This window comes from Passer montanus, unplaced genomic scaffold (genome assembly GCF_014805655.1).
Source record: "Passer montanus isolate IOZ18808 unplaced genomic scaffold, ASM1480565v1 scaffold12, whole genome shotgun sequence".
Lineage (NCBI taxonomy): Eukaryota > Metazoa > Chordata > Aves > Passeriformes > Passeridae > Passer > Passer montanus.
In genome coordinates, this window is record NW_024358722.1 from 12386135 (window position 1) to 12407646 (window position 21512).

Sequence of the window (21512 nt, forward strand, 5' to 3'; positions counted from 1 at the left end):
TTGCTTGAGTTTCCTTTGAGCTGGACTGAGCTGTGATTTACACCTTATCCTCATGCCACAGCACTCCTGCCTCCTGTAAAGCTCCTTCCCAAACTCAGAGCAACTAGTTTCAATGAAGGCACACCATAGATTACTTGAAGTATTTTTTTTAATATTAAAGTCATTGTACTTTGATTTAAAGATGACATGTAATAGAATTCCAGTGTATTTTTTTAAAAATATACTTTGGAGAAGAGAGGCCAGGGTGTTTTCAGAGCACTTTACCTTCCACTAAGCACCATCAAGGCAGTGACTGTGCTATGGGAGCAGCTCACAGCTGATGCAGAAACTAAAGAATCTGTTGGAGAAACATTCAAATACTGTCCATTTTTTCACAATTTACTACAGTTAGGACTTTCTGAACATTAGTGAGTTCCCACTTTTCCCTGTGGTTCCCCCATACACAGAGTAAACTTGTTAAACTTGGACTAGAAAAGCACGAGTTTGTTAGACCTGTCCTAGAGTTAGCTCCTTCTGCACTTCCAAGGCCAGTTCACTAGGCTGTTCCTCCAGCCAGCATCTCTCTGGAAGAAAACATACCTGGTTTTCAGCTTTAATTGCTGATTGCAGTTTATTCCAGTTATTTTCTATCCCTCCTGCTATGAACAGTTAAAAGGCAGTCTTAGTCTCAGCTTATGTGGTTTGTTACTTGACGAGTCCTCTTCAGATGCCTTCTTCGGATTTTGATCATCCACTTAACACTTAACTTAGCAAAGTCTGCTGCCTTAAACAGGGCCAGAAAGATACCACAAAGAAGAGCAATCATGTTCCAGGGATTTGCTGTGATAATCTGAAAGAGATGACAAATATTAGTCCCATCATCTGATTCCACATAGGTAGAGAGGAGTGAGAGCTGTGGGAATAGGACTGGGCTCTAAAGGCCAAGGAGATGCCTGGGCTGGGACAGCAGGAGTGCAAAGGACCAACTCCTGTCCCACACTGTCTGCATTCACACTCTGGTTTTGGGCAAGAAAACACCAACACTCTAGATTTTGCTGCTGATTTTATTCTAATGAATTTATTATAATAATGGATAAAAACATACACTAGGCTATTTTTATTATTCTTATTTCAGCCTAGGTTTCTTGTCAATTTAAAAAAAGAAGTCATTAAATCAAATTATCCAGCAGACTTATTAAAGCAAAAATTTTAGCCCTGCCCTGAAGCTACCCTTTGCTAGAACAGAGGGACAGGTGCTTTTCTTAGCTTCATGGTACCTCCAGCTGCAAGCAGAATGCTGAGTGTCACCAGCCCAAGGAACCTCCACACAGAATGCACTACTGGACATAAGGAAGAGCCTACACTGAAATTCCAGAGGTATCCTCTCTTCTCTGCATTTCTTCTTGCAGTGAGGTGACAGGCAAGTGTACACACACACCCAGCACGAGCACGCACAGTCAGACAGTGATTCAAGAGGGGACAGGCGGGTTACTCACGTCCTGAACAGTCTGTATGAAAGGATCTTTCCATTCAAACACCACAAAGAACAGCTGGTCACTCCTTGGTTTAGTTCTCTGGTCAATGTAGTTAACCACACTGGTCTGGGGAAAGGGAGAGAAAAGTGCAGGTTACTTTCTTCAGTGGTACAATGAGTCTTTTGTGCAACAGAAGAGGCCTGTAAGAAGGTGAAAACACCAGACTATTTAGGGACTTCCACTGCAGCCTTTCTCTACCTAGAGCAATGGGCTGCCAAAGCACAGCAAGGGCAGTTTCCTCCCTCTGTCTCACGTTCATATTATTTCCCTATTTCTCACTCAGAATCACACTACAATACCATTTATATATTGCCTCTCAAGAGGGGACAATTTATTTCCAAAATTCATTTATTTACAGCAATACAACATTTGGAAAGTTCTCATGAATGAATGTTAAATTTATTTGCCAGAGAACAACATAATGGTGGCAGGAAGATTCCTTCTTTTTGAAAAATGGATTGTAGAATAAACTAGAACAATCCAGCAAGTGCAGAATGAACATGGAAGGAAGGAAGCCCAGGAATTAACAACCAAACCCATACTTCCCAGTACTGCCCATTAACTAGGTCACCACTTGAAACTAATGCTGCCCAGCAGAGAGCTGTAACACAATTCCAACAGGGAACTGGGCTAGGATACCAGACTGTGTTACAGCCACAGGAAGCCAGAGTCTCAAGAACCACAACCAGGGAAATATGAAGACATCACACCCAGGAAAACACTTGTATTGTACCACCTGCCCCCTTAGGATACCAGACTGTGTTACAGCCACATGAAGCCAGTCTCAAGAACCACAACCAGGGAAATATGAAGACATCACACCCAGGAAAACACTTGTATTGTACCACCTGCCCCCAGCCTAGGGGGGAACTACACAGGGTTTGTACACAGGCAGTAACCAACACAGCTGGAACTGCCCCTGCTCCTAGGACACAACACAAACTGCCCAAGAGCCACACAGGGACCTCAGGGAAGCACAGTGGTGGAAGGACATCTCCCTTCTCCAATCCTCAAAGGAGTGTTTACATCCTGGTGTGTGCAGAGGGGAGTAGTGCTGCTCGTCCTGTTTAATTCTGTACTGGGAGCAATGAATCCAGCAGCACTGTGACTTTGCATCAGGGGTGTGACACAAAGATGGGAGAGATGATGGAAGAGCATGCCTTTTCTATGTTTTGTGAGCCCAGTTTTCCAGGCACAGTTGGAAGTCTCTAAGCAGACCACTCTCTTCATCTCCTTACAGCCCTCCCCATGGCATGAGGGATGACCTGCCACAAAAGCCTGCAATCTGCCATGGTGCCACAAAAGCCTTCAATCTGCCATGGTGCAGTCTCTTTACAAGTATCTCAGGGTTTCTTTCAGTCTTCTGCACAGCCCCAGCCCTGAAGAGATTTTAAGCTACAGGCAAGACAAAGCAGGAGACAGAACACTGGTCATGGCTACTCAGAGCACATGGAGCTTCCCCAGCTTGTGGTTTCTGGTCAAACACCTTTGCTGCAGACTTGCCTGTGAGGAGTTTTGAATGGATCAGATAGGACCTGTGAGCTGCTTTAGATGATACAATTTATTTTCCTTATCTTCTACACTGCTGCAGACTTGCCTGTGAGGATTTGTGAGGAGTTTTGAATGGATCAGAGATAGGACCTGTGAGCTGCTTTAGATGATGCAATTTATTTTCCTTATCTTCTACACAGGCAGGAAGGGTGAGTTCACCTCACATCTTTACCCCATTGTTCAGAAGGTCACAAGACCTCTTGTTACAAGACCTTTATTAACCAATAAAACACTGCCAACAAGGATTGTTTTCCGCCCAATCCCTAAATATTTTGTCTTATGGACTCATACTACAGTGTAAGCTTTCCTAGCCAATCATGTTATGACATACAAACCTACAGTACTGTACCCTAAAACTCTAAACATTCCTCTACTTAGCTTAACATGTCTCTGCTCTAAACTATAAATCCACATTCTTGCTTCTAGCATTTGAGTTTGGAAGCCTTTTCCAAGGTCTCTGATCAAATCCAGTGTTTAATTCTAAGCTTTGGCTTACAGGCCCAAAGTTTTGAGAATTCCCTGTATTTTGGATTCCAACACTTGCCCCACACTTGCACAGCTAATTTCCATATTGCAGAGTACCAGTGCCCCAACCACACTCATCCAAGAAAACTGCACACCAGGAAACAAACAATACACAAGGGCAAAACAAAGGCAATGGGAAAGGAAGAAAATACAAATGAATGACTGCTGGGCTGGTTAGCAGAGTGAGTGACTGTTCTGTTTGACCTAGTATTTGTATCCATCTTTCCAGTATGCCAACTCCCAGGTTTGGATTTGAAAGGCTAATGGACTTCCTGGTGCAATTTGAGCAGATGTTGTACTGTCAAACAAAGCAAGTACAAATTATGTCTGAGCTGTTTCAATTTCTGCTGTATTATTAATAGGGATCTGATTCCTGGTTCCTAGGTTTTATTAAAAGCAAACAAACAAACCCACAAAACAAACAGAAAACCCAAACCAGTAACAGTGCTCAGATGATCAGTCCATAACTGCTGAACTAAATAGATGTTTATGGTCACAAAAAGCTCTTTTTTTCCTGAATTTGAGCCAGCCTTTTGTTTCCACTTTGAGACACATTAGACTTGGGCACACAAAGGAAGACTTTCAAAACTCCTATACTTGGTAAGCACCAAATGGCAAATGATACAGAGCTGTAGGTGATGAAGGACAGACAGACAGCTCCTGTCAGTGCTTACATGGCAGCAGCAGACTGATGCATTCTTTCCTCTCCTCCAGACCAAGGTATTAACGTGGGACTTGCATGACTCTGGAATTTGCCTCCTGTCCTTCTCTAGTGGAGTAGGAGTGTAATCCCCTCACAGTCACAGCTCTAGGCTTCCCTTAAGGCTGTGCCATGTAACACCTAAGAGTTAGAACTAAGGACAGAACTGAAGATTCTGCCTCATTTTGCTCTCCCCAGAACACTCTTTCCAAGAGTACCAAGGACCAAGAGAAAGTATAATCTCTGAAAGAGACACCCTCTGGAAAGGACAGCTCTTAAAATTTTCGTTTTCCATTTTGCTCTCCCCAGAACACTATTTCCAAGAGTACCAAGAGGACCAAGAGAAAGTATAATCTCTGAAAGAGACACCCTCTGGAAAGGACAGCTCTTAAAATTTTCGTTTCTCACCACTGGTGAGATGCTTCCTTTCCAACCAACACTGGAAGCAAAACAAAACATAATTATTTTCCCATGCATTAATGTGAACAGAACAGGAATGCAAGTCAGGCTCATTTCCTCTCTAGATAAGCTTGCATCTTCCACCTGCATATTTTCTGGTTTTAAGTGATGCAATAAGTTACTCCATGTTTCTAAGGACATTCAACACGAAAAATTCCAAACCCAAACAAAAAGACAGACATAAGAATGCTACAAAGGATACAAGGCTTACATTTACCTCTTCATCTCAACACCTAAAATTCCAAACCCAAACAAAAAGACATAAGAATGCTACAAAGGATACAAGGCTTACATTTACCTCTTCATCCTAACATCAGTGGCAACCTAAACAATACCTCTTTCCAACAGTAGCTGTTATTTAGACAATTCCTTCGGCAACTGCTCTCCACCTTGAACTGTAGGTAGCTGTGCTAATATTTCTATGTCAGTCTCTTGGGACCCTTACCTCAGACTACAGCTGCCATAACCCAAGTGAGGCCTGCATTTCTGGCCTCCCTCTTAGGAGATGTTTACCTGAGCTCTGTCGTGAGGCCACAACAGCTGAGCACATCAAGACATTTACACTTTTACAGAATCCTGCCTTCTTGAGAAGTGAGAGCAACTAGAGCCAAAACTGCTCACTGCAAAGTGGCATCATGGATGCAATGAAACAAAAACCAAACTCCCAAAACATTATGAGTACTACTTTTTTTTTTTACTTTTTTTTTTCTTTACCTCTTGTTTGAATTCAACAGTCTCACTACCATCTTCTTCTTTTGTTTTGACCAAGGACATCTTGACCCAAGTTCGGAAGCCTCCAGAAAACTTCCAGCTGGAGTATGAGCTTTCACAGTCCTTCATGAATTTTGCTTTTTCTGGACTAAAGGAAAAAAAAAAGCATTACTTTATTGACCAAACCAAGCACTGTAGTCAGGAGAAGGTCAGAACTAGGCTCTTCAAGCTATGTTCACAATTCCTTTTATTCTCCATCTGCTGAACTCAACTGAAAACATTGTGTGTAGTGATGCTTTCATTAATGGCAGCACTTCACTGGTGCATCCTTGACTGCAGAGGACTCACCTGGTGCCCTACAACCCTGGAGCTCTGCCTGCCAGTAGGGATTGCTCTGCCCCACAGGGAGTTTAGCTCTGCTCACCAGCCACCTCTGGGACAGAAAGGAGCAGAGCCAGGACCTCAGGAAACAACTCATCACCATGTTAGGAAGCAAGAGACAGCAGGAAGGGCCAAGAGGAAGGACAGGACACTTCACCTCATCTCTGGTTGCCAAATAAACCAGTTACAATGCATACATGCTTAAAATGCCTCGAAATTGACATTCAGTATAATCCTATTCTTTTGGAAGCACTGTAGCTTTGGTGTGAGGCTCCCACCTGCAATAACTGTTATCCCAATGTGCAATCACAGCTATCTGTGATTGCACAGCCCCCAGAACAGCAGGACTGCTTTGTGTGTTTTGCTTGGGGTTTTGCTTTTTAATACTGCAACTGTAAATCTTTAAGGCTTGCAACACTCCTCATGCTGCAAGTAGTAAAGGGGTAGCTTTAAGGCATTTCTGGTCTCCCTTTCTTCCCTACCAGCTGCACAGGACATAGTGAATTAACCATGCTATTTACTTGGAGCTTTTCAGTACTGTGATTTTAGCCATTTTCATGTCATCCCTGTGGAATAAGCCCAGCCCTGCAGCTGCTTCTCCAGTAAGGTTTCATTTGAGAAGAAGGGGTAAACCACTCTGAGAAGTCAGGAATCATTACTTTTACTAAGACAGATTTCAGGTTGTAGAGCTATGCCAGGGTACGCTGGTCCTTAAAAAAAGGGAGAGGGCTTTGATCCAGACTAAATCCATCTGCACAGGAGAAAGGAAAGAGTGTTCTTTGCTTGTGTGGCAGAGGGTGTGCATAACCAGGTCTTTTAGGAGATGAAGGTGCTTTCCTTCATATTTTCCTTCATCTTTCCTTTTGTCTTCCAGGAGAAAAATGCGAAGAAGCAAAGGAGAAAAGCAGAGGTGAAGAAGCAAGCTCTTGTTCCAGAACAGGCCAGTCAGGAAGATTTGTCCAGCACTGACCAGATTTGCACTTTTCCTGTCTTTTTTTCTTAGTTTTCAAACTCAGGGCCTCTTTTCTTTCTACAAACCAAGGTGCCTTGTCTACCAGGACCAAAGGGACTGCACTGATTAAATATCAAATTGATGGCTACTCTGTACCACAGCACCTGCTCAGTCTTAATAGATGAATCACACGTGTCCATGGGAGGGCAAAACCCAGCAAAGCCATTCTCTCAAGTCAGGGCTTCAGGCAATGGACTCAGAATTCCACTGTGCACATGCATAGAAAAGTGAAGGGGTTTCTGGAAAAAAAAACTAACACGCTTTGCTAGCTATCAAAGCAGATGCTGTTCTCAGGATGTCCTAGGAAGTTAGGAATATCTTTATTTTGACACAAGGTGCTTGTTTAGTGACCCCAACAGGCTGGCACCTCTCTGCCTCCCACAGGAAAGACGTGGGCAGAGCCCAAGGACAAAGCCCATGGCCTGCCAGCCCCTCACCAGAGCAAACCAGCGACACGGGAACACCTAATCCAGCAACTGCTTCCCCTCCTGGGATGTGGGCAGAGCAGCAGCTGAGGGGACAGCACAGGGGAGCCCTGGAGTGCTTTGCCACTCAAGAGGAACATACATAAGTAGCATCTGCCAGCCAGTCATATGCCTAATGGCTGGCTAAATACAGCGACCTAGAAAAGCTTTCCAAGCCAACATGGAAAAATGAGGCAGGAAGTTATGAGACAGAGCTGAGCGTTACAGCCACAACTTCCATGGTAGGCAGACAGCAGCAGTTTGCTTTGCCTTCGACAGTAATTGCAGGCTGGAAAAAGAAGGATTAATAATATCTTAGGAGAAACTGTGGAGAAGTGATCTGAGAGGCATCTCCATAATCCAGACCACTGCCCCCACAGAGTGAGGGGAAAAAAAGGGGGTGGACAGGAGCAGCACAGCAGAGAGGCACAAGCTTTGTACAAATTATAGCAGAGGGCAAATAACACAGCTTTAAAACCACACAAAACCAAGTGAACACAAGACAGGAAAGGGATTTTAAGCTGAAAAACAGTTCTCCAGGGAGTTTCTTTTAATTCCCTCTTCCCACTGAAGACAGACAACCCACACAGGCTACACCTCTTTTTTTTGTTGCTGTTTGGGGTTTTTTTTCTCTTTTATCTCTGGGAGTCACTAACCTATTTCTGGATTGGGCTGTAGCGCTGCAGTGGATCCCTTACCACCAGTGTCTATGGACCACCCCACGAGAGCCAGAGAACTTCAGGACATCCCACCAGCAGATTCCAATGCAACAGCAAGAGCCAAACCCACTGATGGCTCAAGACCAATCTGTGTTTATTGCTTTTGTGTTTCCCCAGAGCAGGAAACTCAAACAGCCAAGGCTGGTGCTGGTACCAAAAGCCTCAATCCTTCTATGCTGTATTTCTCTGCATGCAGCAATCCAGAGCAGAGACATGAACATGGGGCTCTGTTTAGACCCTGAAATAATCTCTGATCTGTTCATACTGGTATCCATCATTTCACAGCACCCTAAGTTATTTCTCCCCAGAGCAGGAAACTCTCAAACAGCCAAGGCTGGTGTTGGTACCAAAAGCCTCAATCCTTCTATGCTGTATTTCTCTGCATGCAGCAATCCAGAGCAGAGACATGAACATGGGCTCTGTTTAGACCCTGAAATAATCTCTGATCTGTTCATACTGGTATCCATCATTTCACAGCACCCTAAGTTATTTGACATGTTACACTAACAATAGTTTTGTCAGGAATACATTCAGGATTTTCTTCTAAACCTCATGTATTATTGTAATGAGAGTTCAGGAGAGGAACTTGCATTTTTAGCCACACATTTTGGGTAATTTGCAAGGGTTTCATTATTTCACTCCCTCCAATTAATATGGTACAGACAGCAGCTGCCACTACCTTAGAAAAAAGAAAAAGAAAAACAAGCCAGCAGCATCTCCCTCCAGCTCAGAGGCCAACAACAGCACACAGTGCAGCAGTGTTCTGTGGAGACCAGAACAAAACCAGTGAGCAGTGCCAGTTTCATGGAGTCTGATCCAATTTTAACAGAAGGGCTGCAGAGAATAAAGCCCTTGACAGAAACAACTGGAACTTGCTCGGGTCCTCAGCACTTACTACACCACAAAAAATCTCTTAAAGCTACAAGTCTTTAGATGCCATTTTTTTCTTGCTTGTGCACCTCTGATAACGCTGTACATGAACTGCTGGGCACAGTGTTATTCTGGGCTCTCATAACCAGTGAGACACTTTGTCAGGAAAAGCAGTTAACAGAGGCCAGTAATGGAAGTTTTCAGAGGCTGTATGGAAGGACACAGTTTCTACAGATATCTTAAGCCAGACTTCCCTTCAGCTAAATTTAGCATCTGCTGATGAACAAGAAATCATTTCTATTTTCTCTTCTGCTGGAAGCTGGACAGAATGAGTGCTCTCCACATACACAGTGCAGGTTCACATGCACTTTTCATAGTCAGGAGAAATGTAAACTCCCAACCTGCCCTGAGCCCAGCCAGTTCATGCCAGGACAGCAAACACAGCACTGAGCAAGACAAGCCACACCATTTGTGTCAAGTTTGGGAGGATGCTGCAGAAAAGACACCACTGGCCTCTTGCCCACAGCTGCTTCTTTTCCTGTATTCCATCTAGACATGCAGATCATTTACCACTAAGGCCATCTTTCCCTTGCCAATGCTACCATGCACCTGGGTTAGTTCAAAACCAGTTTTAACTCCTATTCCTACTAGCTGCCCCAAGCAAGCACAAAGGATGCATCCCCAAACAAACATCCCCATTTCCCATGTGGCTTCCAAGGCCTGAGGATGCACAGACTGAGCTGCTCATCCTGCCCCCAGCCAGCTGCACCAGGGCAGTGCAGTGGTCTCAGGCAGTGCTGGTGCCTGGCAGTACAGAAAGAGCTGTGCACTTTGCTGCAAGGGGTCCCACTGTAAGCTGTTCTAACATTTGTAACTTGTAAGCATTTCTAGCATTTCTAACCAGAGCACAAGCCAGGAAAAAAACAACATAAGGAACAAGCAGCACCTTCTACACCACTACTCTTAACTGGTGTTCTCTCACCCCAAAATATCAATGCCTAAAACACCCAGAACATTAGCATTTTATGAGGTGTTTCAGTACTGTTACAGAAAACAGTGAAAGACTTAGGATGTCTTCACTGAAGCAGAAATGCCTTACAAAAGGAAAATCCAACTAACTGGTCTTTGGCCACCCAGAGATATCATGCCTGAACACTTCTAGTCTTTGATCCATCTGAAAAGCATCAGTATGACCACGTCAAAGCCTCTGAGAAGGCCTTGCTACAATAAAATCTGTTTTCTTCCCTCCCTCACCTAATTTTGTTCTGCATAGGTCCTCTATCCCCTGTCCCTTTTTCACCGAGCATCCATTATCAAATTAAGGATTTCTATCAGGTGTCACTATCACTAATATTTCTTGATTAACTTTTAATCTGGATCTCAGAGAGAAGAACGGAACTTGAATTCAAATTAAAGAAAAATTAAACCGCTAAACATTAAATTTATTCGCAAAAGGTGGAAAAAAGAGCAGGTCTTTCAAGAAAGTTCAAGACAGGATTAATTCCATTCTTGTTTAAAATTAGAAGGTTGATTAGCTACTCCAATGATACCAATGCCAAACCAATACAAAAATACTATTTTGAAAACCCCATATATGAATTTACGTAATTCTGTAGAATCTTAAATAAAGCCAGCAATACAAAGAAACAGAGTTAATCTTTCAGTGAAATCACAACAAAGCAATCTAGGGATCTGACCTTTACAGCAATTGCTTTTAAAACTCCCAAAAGGTACAGAAATATTTGTGCTCTTGGTGCACTTCCTGACACACTACCCAGGACAGCACACTTCCTGATCACCCACAGCAGGAGTCAGCAGGAAGCCAGCACAAACTCCAAGCTTTTAGGAAGTGCAGCAACAAACGGTTTAAGAACAGTTTTTGTCACTGAAAAAGCCCTCAATACATTCTTTAAAGGTCAGATTAGTAAACAATGACATGGAAGAGCATCAACAGACATGAAAGAGCATCAACACACTCCAAACATTTGCCTGATTTTTACTGAAAAAGCCTTGCTTCCACAAGTATTGTGACAGCAATTCAATGCAGCCACAGGCTCATCCTCCCTTTACATACCTGCTGACGAACTCTTGGAAAGAAGAAAACAGCAGGTAGTCAATGGCACTAAAATCTTGGTCTGTTTCATTTAAATGGAACTGCAAAAACACCAGCTCCCTTTTCTTCACATCACGAGGGCCTTGAACAACCAAAGCATACTTCTGTAAGCAAACAGAGATGGTGAGAGGAGCAAAGGAATCCTCATTTCCTGTTCATTAATTTGCCATCTGGCACTAATACTCTAGAAATCTAACACACACACAGAGTTTCTTGGCTGCTACTAAATACACATCTATTAAAATAGCTAACAAGAATGCCACTTCAGTCCTTCCTTTTAGTTTAAAAAGGAGGTCTTTACATCAGTGTTTAAATATTAATATTTAAGTATTAAATATGGTAATTTGTGGGTTTTTGACATTTGTTTATCAAGAGCCAAGATTCCCTGCACTTCTAAGGGCAATTTGAGACAGACTATTACTCCTCAGTGTACCTATCTTGCTGGCTCAAAGCATTTGTAATGAAGCACTTGGTGCCCATTTAAGATTCTTCCAAGTGTGACAAACATGGTATATAATTCCCAGCAGGAATTCATGTATGAATTCCCAGCAAACATAAAAAAAGAGATTAGCTATTCTCCTGTAATGGATACTGATGCTGCCTTCAATCAAAGCTAGGTTTACCACATCAAGGAAAATGCTTCCCAGTTCATTTAGGAGAAGAATGAAGTGAGAGCTTCACTGTGAAAAATGACTTATTTTATCCCATTAAGGGTTTTGTGCTGCACACACCCACAGGAGAGCTGATCTTCCATAACACATATATACACTGACTGGGGTCTTTTACATTTCTGAAAACAAAATGACAGATGGCTTACAAAAAATCCAAAAGCAAGGAATTTTTAAACAGCATGTAGTACACAAATTTACTTTCCAACAAGATTATGACCAGAAACCCCACACTGAACAAGCTTTGTTGTATGATATTGTTATTACCATAGTTTGATTAGTAAAAGGATCTGTGTAGTTGATCCTCTGAGTGGTGCATTCAATGTCTCCTGGCTGACCTGGATTTATCAGAGGTGGAATGTGATCGTAGTAATGATGTTTGCAGCTAAGCAGCCGAGCCTTGCCTGGGTAAAAGGCAATACCTGTTTGGGGAGAAAAAACATTGGAGAGCGCTCATTTCCTTCCTGAGGACATAGATTTTCATTCTGGAATTTAATCCCACAGAATACTGAGCTATCTTTAAGATGCCACAAAACAATCAAATTAAACCATGCACTTCCACATTTTTCTGGAGCAGGACAAAAACACCAACTGCACCAGGACCAAACCCCCACAATGCACTGAAAAAAAATCAGGGCTCATATTCTGTTACAACAGTTCAAGGTTCATAAAAGCTACTGAGTTTCCCAGAAGCCAGCAGCTAATCCATCAATCTCAGATGAACCTGTAAAATATGTCAGGGAGCATAAAATGGGACATGTAGTGCTTTAGTTTTCAGATATTAGCATTTAACACATCAAGTGTTAATTGGAAATAATGCACATACCATACATGACAGATCAAAGATCACTGGCTGAGCAAATAGAAGTGAAAAGATGCTCTTCAGAATACAGCATCTTCTGTCAACTGAATGTGACATCATCATAAAAATCAAAGCCATCAAACATGCACTAACTGCTACCATCCCTTATTATTTACAGCACTGAGTAGGGCAGACAACTACTTCACCTGGATGGAAAGCCACATATGCCATAAACCTCCTGTTTCAGCCCAACAGCACGTTCAAGCAACCTCAGCTATCTCAGCTTTGGAAAGCTAGCAAAATACAAGAGCCAAACCTCAAAATCCTTTTACATCACCTATGCCATATTTATTACTGGAAACAAGTTTGCTGGAAGATAACCTAGTCCAACTTGAAAAAAAAAGTATGATTTATTAGGTATCATTAACTCACAACAGAGATAACCTGGCCACCAAAATGTGAGATGTCAAAGCACTCAGCATGTATGAAATGCTTTATTCCTTTCTTCAGAGCTCCATGCTTGCAACTTGCCATCTCATAATTTTAATAGAGCAACAAAATAAAGGACTACATTGATTTAGGTTCTCTGATCTGCAGGGATTTCCAATAATACTTTTGGATTTATATGTATGCTGCTCTGCCTATTTCAAATCTGCTTTTTTTCTTTCTGCTGGATGAAAAGCTCACATGGGAAAAAAAAAAAAAGGAAAAATAAAAAAGGGGGGAAAAGCTTGAGTTTGCTTACTCTCAAAGTCAGATTCATATGGTCCAAACATAAGGCACTACTTCCAGAGCTGGGCTAAGTGGCCATAGAGAAAAACAACTACAGTAATATGGCAACAACTCAAAACACCTTTCAGCCACAACTGCTGAAGTGGGTATTTGGAAAATGTGGTGACACTTCTAATAGAAGTATTATTGTTAAACTGGAAACTCTCTGATGACTGACTGAGCTGCATTTGCTACCATGGCTCGACTTATGAATGGTTACTGGACAATTAAAAAAATAATAACAACAGAACTCACTATTCAAAAATGCCCCTGTGGAGCAACTCCTCCTGCAAACTGCAAAGAGCTTCTGCTGCCATGCTGCATTTTTGTGCCAACATTGTTCCCTGCAGCCACATCATATTTTCATTGCCTACTGACGTAATGCCATGCTGTAAACAAGGCAGGGTGGAAGTAGAAAGTGGCATTGTGGTTATTTTGTGGTTGGTTTGAGAAATTCACCCTCTTTACTGTGAATGGCATCTCATTGCCCAGCGCAGCACTGAGCTCCTGATACACATCCTATGTGTTACTCTGTTTGAATGATACAGTTTGGGGAATGTTTCCAAAAGGAATTAACTTTCTCCTCTAAAAGAGGATTTATTTTAGAGTCTGAAAACTCTTCTTATCTATGAAATGTTGCATAATTCTCCACAGCTTCTGCCATTCATTTTATTGGCATGAAGGCTCCCAAAAATCTCCCATACAATGTTAACATTTCTGTGCAAAGCCAATACAACTTTTTAATCTAAAGTGAGGAAATTAAAGACTGGGGTTAAGTATTATATGCACTCTGTTCACTCTGGGCTCTGAACAATGAACACCAAAAATTTAAAACAATCCAAGAAAAACATGAACAAGAATTTAACCCAGTTTACTTGTTACCACTCTTACCAGGTGCATCATACAAGGACACTTCCTTATAAGTGACAGACATCACTGGGTGCTTGAGCTTCTCCCTGAAGTCACTGATGGTTTGGTAGACAAGGAATACAGCTACAGCCATGAGCAGCAGATAAATAAACAGGAGTATTACTGAAAAAACATTCTTTAGGCAGGTCTTGCTGAAACGCAAAGAAGGGGTAGTGGCACCCAGCTCACCATCTGGAACCAAACAGAACATGGATTGGGACTTAAACATACAGATATTTTTGCTGAATTTTCATTTAAAGACCAATCATGTGAGAGGAAAGTAAGCCTCAAACTCAGCTTGATTTTAAAAACCACAGCTAATTCTAGTTTTGATGATCAGCCAGGCAGATATTCCTTCTCAAGTACAAGGTGCAATCAACCTAAGATTGTGCCTCCTTTTCGCATGCCAGAATTTGGCTGTGAACTTCTGCTTAAGGCCACTGCAGGCAGGAAACAAGGCTTGTATTCAAGGACAACTGAGAAACAAAGTTTGAAGTTCACAAGAAAGTCTGTTGACAGTTAATCTTTACTTCTGGGGAAAAAAACCCAACTCATTTCTGCCCTTTTCCAGTCTGAAGTGATTCTTACACATGCAGCATAGACCTCAGTGGAGTGATTTAATATTCTAATGCTCATGGCCAACTGTATGCACTGCATCTCTACCATGGCAGAAGTCACTTGATATTTGTTACCCTCTAGTTCACAATTCCTTGTGCATGTTAAAAACTTTCATAGAAGGGTTCTTTCAATTACAGCTAGAAAGAGACTGACACAACTCTCCCAGAATCTCCTTTCCTTCAAATCTTGTTCTCTTTAGATCTTCACAGTAGTCTCACCCACACACAGACACTGCTTTACCCACACCCCTTGCATTTGCCTTTTCTTCTGGCAATACTTCGAAGGAAAAGGTTCCTGTACTCTTGAGTTACACATCACGTTTTGTCATGAGTGATGTGTAACAGACATACAGCTGTGTGTGACAGATATACAGCTGAACACACAAAATTTTATGTTAAAACTCAACATAAGAAAGGAGATAAGCAGCCATGCTTCCTGCTGACTGTTCTGTGTGGTGTCATTTAGTGAGTCAGGCCCTCTCAGGCCATGCCACACACTGCTCTCCAACTCTACAGTTTGGTGTTTGTGCCTTCCCACAGCAAACAGGAGCCTTTTAGTGAACCCTACTGCACACGTAACCACCCACAAATGTCCATGGGCAAGTTACATACCAGGAGATGGTAGCCAAGGCAATTAGGACATTAATATGCATAAAATTGCACGGCTGAAACAAATATGTCTTGAAAGGCCATGCTCCTTTCAGGCTGGCTAACCTCCATGCCCACCCCTGAGCTGCAATAAACCCATTCAACACTGCTCCATGCCCTCCAAAAGCAGCCTGAACAAGGATCCAGTCTAACTAAGAATCTCTTTCAAAGCATCTATGCAATATTGCATCTTGCTCATGTAAATCTAGCACAGTCTGCCTGCAACCCACTGCCACTCAGGTGAGACACAACATCAAGGAAGATGACATCCTAAGCTATCCCAGAGTCAGAAGTGCTGAACCTGTTTTGATGGAGCACAGCTCCTGACAAAGAAGACATTCTCCTATTTGTCCTTGGAAAACCCACTTGGCTTTCCATCAGTACTGATTCACAAAAAATAAATTAATTAAATTAGTAGAGAAATTAGTGTTTTGTTTACTTTCAGAAGTGCAATAAAATAGCAAAACCAAAACAACCAAAGCCACGCACTGCAGTAGCTAACAGGCCCTAAAAATCAGTACATTTGGGGTCAATAGTTCTCACCTGGTAAAATAACAGAGCTGGAATCTTCATGAACTTCCATATCTTCTTCTCTCTCCTCTGCTGGATTTTCAGATACTCGCTCCACATCTTCACTCAGCTGTGTAGTTAAAACAGTGGTTCAATTTCCAAACATGTTCTCAGCTTGCAATTGTTGGAATTTCTATGGTACAAATAAAAGAGGCTCCAACTAACCTAATACACAAAAACACACCCCCAGTCCAAGAGCACCCAACATCTGTTCCATTTGTTCACAAGACAAAAGCCACAGCTCTGTAGACTTAAAACCACATATTAAGTGACTTGCATGCATATTTAACCTACTTCTACCCTGCTGCTTCAATAATAATATCACCTTTCCACTCAAGTTCAAAGTAATTATTTCCCCAGCAGCTCCAACACACTTTAACCCCGCAATTAGGACAGCACTCTCTGACAAGCAGGAACTTCATTCTGTCACTGAAGAATATATTTTTAGGCATAAAGAAACCACAGCACATAGCAGCAAACAGAGCATGAGCACTTCTTAATAAAGAGGTACAAAAAGCATGAGATGCATTTTGACAGGTGTTAATGCAAGGCACTGAAATACAGTCTCAGCCAGAGGTGGCTGGGTCATTATGAGACAACAGTCAAGCATCTCTACATTTCTGGTCCTTATTTGATCTCACTGTGCAGATTATTATATATTAGTCGTTATGCAATTAATTAGTCTTCCAGTGTTTCTGAAACACCAACAGAGACCAGATGTTTTCTTGTTTTGCTATTCAGAGCTCTAGGTTTAAACTGCCAGGCCACTTCTGTCAGAGTCAGAAGCTTGTCACAGCAGATACGCATCACACGACATTGTGAAGCACTACAGATTCAATACATTATAAATAGCAAGTATCTCTTGTATGTTTTCCAAGCTTTCTTTCACGGTGGGAACTGACACAGAGATTGCAACAACACAATCCAAGGCATGAGCTTGCAGCACAACACATTAGCCTTGTTCCTGTTTGAAGGAAAACAGGGGCACAGCTAATGCTGCAGCTGCACTGAATGCTGTTAGACACTACACCCCTAACTTACACAACAGAAATGTGAATGTATCCATAAGGGAGTGCTTTTATTTCACCAATTCAGTACTGAAATCATTATTATGCTATTACCAGATCATCATTAGCACCTATTAGGAAAGAGTCCACTCACTTTATGTGTTCAAAGTCTGACGTAAAGTCTCCTTCACCTCCTGCTGTATTTCTGTATTCATCATGCAAAGCAAGATGAAAGCAGTTACCCAGCTGTTTTTAAATGCTTAGTACATAAATAAAGCATGATTTCCCATAGCATGAGGCAGGAAGTGAAGAGGTAACTCGTAGCTTAAAAACTCAGCTCACATGCAAGACTCTTACTGGGGTCCAACTGAAGATACTTTTTTCAATTATCACCACAAAAGAAGAGAAAATTAAAACTCTGCTCCTTTTTGTAGAAACATGCTGGTTCTGTGTATCTGACCCAAAAGACACTACTCTGAAGCAAGAAAAGTACTCACTGAACCTCTAGTACTAGTTACACTAAATCAGCTAAGAAACCAGTTCAAATCACACTCGTGCAAATTGCTGATACCAGAGCTGGTCCAATAAATGTAATGTAAGTTACAAAGTCACTGCAGTTCCTCAGCTGACTCCTACACCTCTCTGATTCCCCAGCTACAGGCACCTCATTGACTGAGGTTATTGGGAGGGTAAGTGAATTCTATACACTACTCTGAACCAAGAAAAGTACTCACTGAACCTCTTGTACTAGTTACACTTAAATCATCTAAGAACCCAGTTCAAATCACACTCGTGCAAATGGCTGATACCAGAGCTGGTCCAACAAATGCAATGTAAGTTACAAAGTCACTGCAGTTCCTCAGCTGACTCCTACACCTCTCTGATTCCCCAGCTACAGGCACCTCATTGACTGAGGTTATTGGGAGGGTAAGTGAATTCTATTCCTGATGACAAGGAGATCTCAACATAAGTTTAAAAAAGAACAAAATAAGCATTATTTCCTACCCTCTCAAGAGGACCTACAGCAATTTTTTTCAACAAGTGGAAGAAAAATCATCTTAGAGGTAATTCACAATCTAAATTATTCTGTAGTAAGCTCAAAAAACAAAACCTTTCAGCACTCCTCAGAAACAAACCAAAAAATCCCAAACAATATGCAACTATGTTTTCTTATCTCTGTTCACAATGTTTCACAAGCTTTTCACAGATAAAGCCAGAGAAGGACAGCCAGGCAAGAGTGGGACTACTGACATTGCTTCAGATGCAGTAAGCAGGTTGATGTGTAAGACCCACTCCCTAAAAACAGCTATATTTTACTGCAGATCCTGAGCACCTGAACTGAGGCCACCAAGATCCCAGCGCTGTGCATGGCTCAGCCACTGTGTTCTGAGCAGCACACAGACCTACAAACCCAACACCTCACACACACACACCCCCTCCTACAGCCTCCCAGGGACTGGGAAGCCAGCACAGCATTACTGCAGGACAGCTGATTCCACTTCACACTTGCCACCCGCCCTGGATTCAGGGATTCTGCCAACAGCAAACCTGGAGCATGCCAGCCAGGTTCACCCTCACAGGCCAGCCCTTCCCATGTGGTGTTTTTGATGAAGGGATGAAGTGTGGTGCCAATCAGAAGGAACACGGATTGCAGGGTGGCTGAATTTGCAGCAGGATGCAGAGACAGCACAGGATGTCAAGGGCAGGAAGGGCATGAAGCAGAACTTCACTCAGCATTCCTCTGGGCTCAGCACATACAACTGAGGGAGAAACAACCGCAGGAACCTGCCCATGTCCCAGCAGCTCTTTCTCAGTCCTGTACACAGAAAAGCACTAGACAAAAAGAAGCTCAGAAAAGGCAATTACAGACATTTGAGCATTCCTGCCAGGGGCAGAAGCAACAAAGACTGCTGCAGGTGCTGGAGAAGGAACGCACACACGTGTGCTGCACTTACACACACACGCTATCTTGACTCCTGCCACAGTCTGGGATGAACCCAAAGATATGGGGAGCAGTGTCAGTGGTGGCCGACACTTAAGGTGAAAACATGACATGCATCACCCATGTCCATACTTCAGGCATCAATGCAGATTCATTAACTCTCACAAGTACCTTCCCTAGGTACAAGCACACAAGTCAACTCCATATTGATAGTCACAGGCTAAAACCTTCCTACTGGATAAAACTCCCTTAAATAAAAGGAGAACTTGTTCATACAGGCCTTTTGCTGATCCGCTGATTCATCACCTTCCAATGCCTTCTAGCCTGGCAAGAAAACCAGAAGCTAACACTAAACAGACTGTACCACACTAAATTAGAATGTATTAAGACTGAACCTCAAACTACCCGTCACATGTAGAGGAAGGAAGATATCTGCATTCATTCTGCCTGCAAGATACAAACAAAAGCGCTCTGCTGTGACTCTCTACCGCTGCTGAACTTGGCACAAATCGCTTGTGTGTCTACCAGGAGAGATAGGAACGAGCAAGGAAGCCGGGCTGCTGAGCCTGTACATTGATATGCAAACCAGGCGCTGCCGCGGGCTTTTGGCAGCGTGATAAAGCGTCCTTCACTTTCGGACGCGGCAGCTCTGCTACCCAAGTCGCTTCTCACACCCGACAGACCATCCCCTTGTCACCGAACCCCTGCTACAGCGTCCAGCCGTACCCACCTCACACCCCTGAAACCGCGGCTGCCCGCGGTTTTACCCCGTTCAAAGGTAAAACGCGGAGCCGTGCGCGCCCGGCGCTGTCTGCAGGCTGCGGCTGCGGCCGCACGCCCCGGCCGAGCTCCCCGCGACACGCCGCCGTCCCGCGGCCCGGCCCTTCCCGTCCCCGGGCGGTGCCCGCCCCTTGCCGGGGCTGCCGGGAGGCGTAGTCCGGGCACGGCGCCGCTCGGCACACGGCTCAGGGCTCGGGCAGGGCTGCGGGAACATCGCTCCTCCTGAGACTGCCGACGGGAACATGAGACTCTTCTGCTTCGCAGCTCAAACTCCGCTAACACAAGCAGGAGCCAGACTTGGAAAACCGGCTCCCCCCAAGCTGCACAAAATACTACCTTTTATTATTATTTTTTAATTTTCATTTTCTTTTGCTCAAGGCTGTTGTCAGAACACCAGAACACCAGGCGAGCTTGACCAGCAGACAGAATTCCTGCAGGACTCCTGGGGTGACCCACCCACACTGTGCCCGCAGCAATGGGGCGCTGCAGGAAAATAAAATCAAAACCACGTGGCCACAAATACCTACACAGCTATTTTTTTTTTATTCCCCAGCGTGGAAGTAATTGTTAATGTTGCATCATCAAGAAAAAGCATGTGCAACTTTTTTTGTATTGAGATGTGTGAAAAATGTGTATTATACGATTGGCTCTTTGCAAATATTAAAATGAATACTATATGTGTTATGTTGGAAAGTTAAGCTGTATTAATCTCTTTTAAGTGGTGTGGTAAATATAGTTTTTAGGCTATAGCATAATATTAAAATAGACACTGTGTGATGTAAGATATTTTTTGTAACTAGCTCAAGGAATGGATAAGATAATCAAGAAATTCTTCACATAGAGATAACAGCAACAAGACACCAACATCCCAAGAGAATTATTGCCTCCTTATCGGGAAGAACCAGACTTCTTCCAGACTCCTGGGAGCCAAAGGAATTGATTTATAAAATGAGGGGGGGAAGCACAAGTTAAGCAGAAGACACCCTTTGTTTGAAAAGAATGTTTGAATCATGTATGAGATATGTGAATATGCAACAGGCTATTGCTTTTAAGGGTTAATGCTTTGTTAGTGAGCCATGCTTTTTGGGGCTTAGTGCCCAAGGTCCGTAATTCTTTGTTTTTTACTGTCCTTTATTGTCCTAACTCTGATTGTCCAAATTCTTATTGCTCTAACTTTTATTACTAATTTTATAACTATTTTGTTACTATTAAACTTTTAACATTTTAAAATAAGTGATTGGCATTTTTCACAAGATGCAACACTGTTAGGGAGTCCCTGCTGAGATGATCGATCATTTCTCTCTGCCTAAGGCCCATGCCTAGTAAGTTAACAACCAAGATCTGAAGTCCTTTGACAATAACAATCCTATTATACATTTGAACTACAGCACTGTATTCAGGAAGAGTGGATGCTGCAGGATCAAACATTCAGGCTTTAAATCCTTCAGATCCTCACCTGTCAGCGCTGCAGCGATGGATGTGATATATGTATCTGAACTGCAAAAAATTTCTAATTTTCTTAATTCTACATAGAATTGTAAACACCAAGCTTATTCTTCTGCCAGTCCTGAATGTTCCTCCGTGCAGTATTTATAGCATAGGGAAAAGCAATCTGAAAATTTCCTATTTACTCAGTCTGCTCCTAGTCTAAAAATGTCTGGGTTTTTAAGTCACAAAGATGAAGCCTGCACTGTGTGCACTGGTTTTGTGAACAAACATTGAAAGCAGCTAGCAGAGAAACTTCAAGAGGGGAAGAAGGAGGAAAACTCAGAAATCTTT

General features: G+C 42.7%; 1 protein-coding gene across 2 annotated transcripts; it reads right to left on the reverse strand.

The window, feature by feature from the left end:
• Positions 1 to 130: 130 nt before the first annotated feature.
• On the reverse strand, positions 131 to 18583 carry PACC1 (proton activated chloride channel 1). Of its 2 annotated transcripts, none has more exons than XM_039697695.1 (7): positions 18560 to 18583; positions 15978 to 16074; positions 11955 to 12109; positions 10981 to 11123; positions 5464 to 5608; positions 1476 to 1580; positions 131 to 829 (listed from the first exon to the last, which is right to left on the reverse strand). In XM_039697695.1, the coding sequence occupies exons 1-7, from the start codon at positions 18566 to 18568 to the stop codon at positions 668 to 670; spliced, it is 816 nt and encodes a 271-aa protein (XP_039553629.1). In that variant the 5' UTR covers positions 18569 to 18583; the 3' UTR covers positions 131 to 667. The 2 variants fall into 2 exon arrangements, with proteins under 2 accessions (XP_039553629.1, XP_039553627.1); XM_039697693.1 differs by lacking the exon at positions 18560 to 18583 and adding an exon at positions 14152 to 14361 and having other exon boundaries at positions 15978 to 16148.
• Between the last annotated feature and the right edge of the window lie 2929 nt (positions 18584 to 21512).

Bases quoted from the DNA above. Each gene is read 5' to 3' on its own strand.
- PACC1 (XM_039697693.1), bottom strand. From the start codon at position 16,017: ATGGAAGTTCATGAAGATTCCAGCTCTGTTATTTTACCAG. The intron at 1,581-5,463 runs GTAAAGAAAAAA...CCCTTTCCCCAG, and splicing joins CTGTTGAATTCAAACAAGAG to ACCAGTGTGGTTAACTACAT. The intron at 830-1,475 runs GTGAGTAACCCG...CATCTCTTTCAG, and splicing joins TCATACAGACTGTTCAGGAC to ATTATCACAGCAAATCCCTG.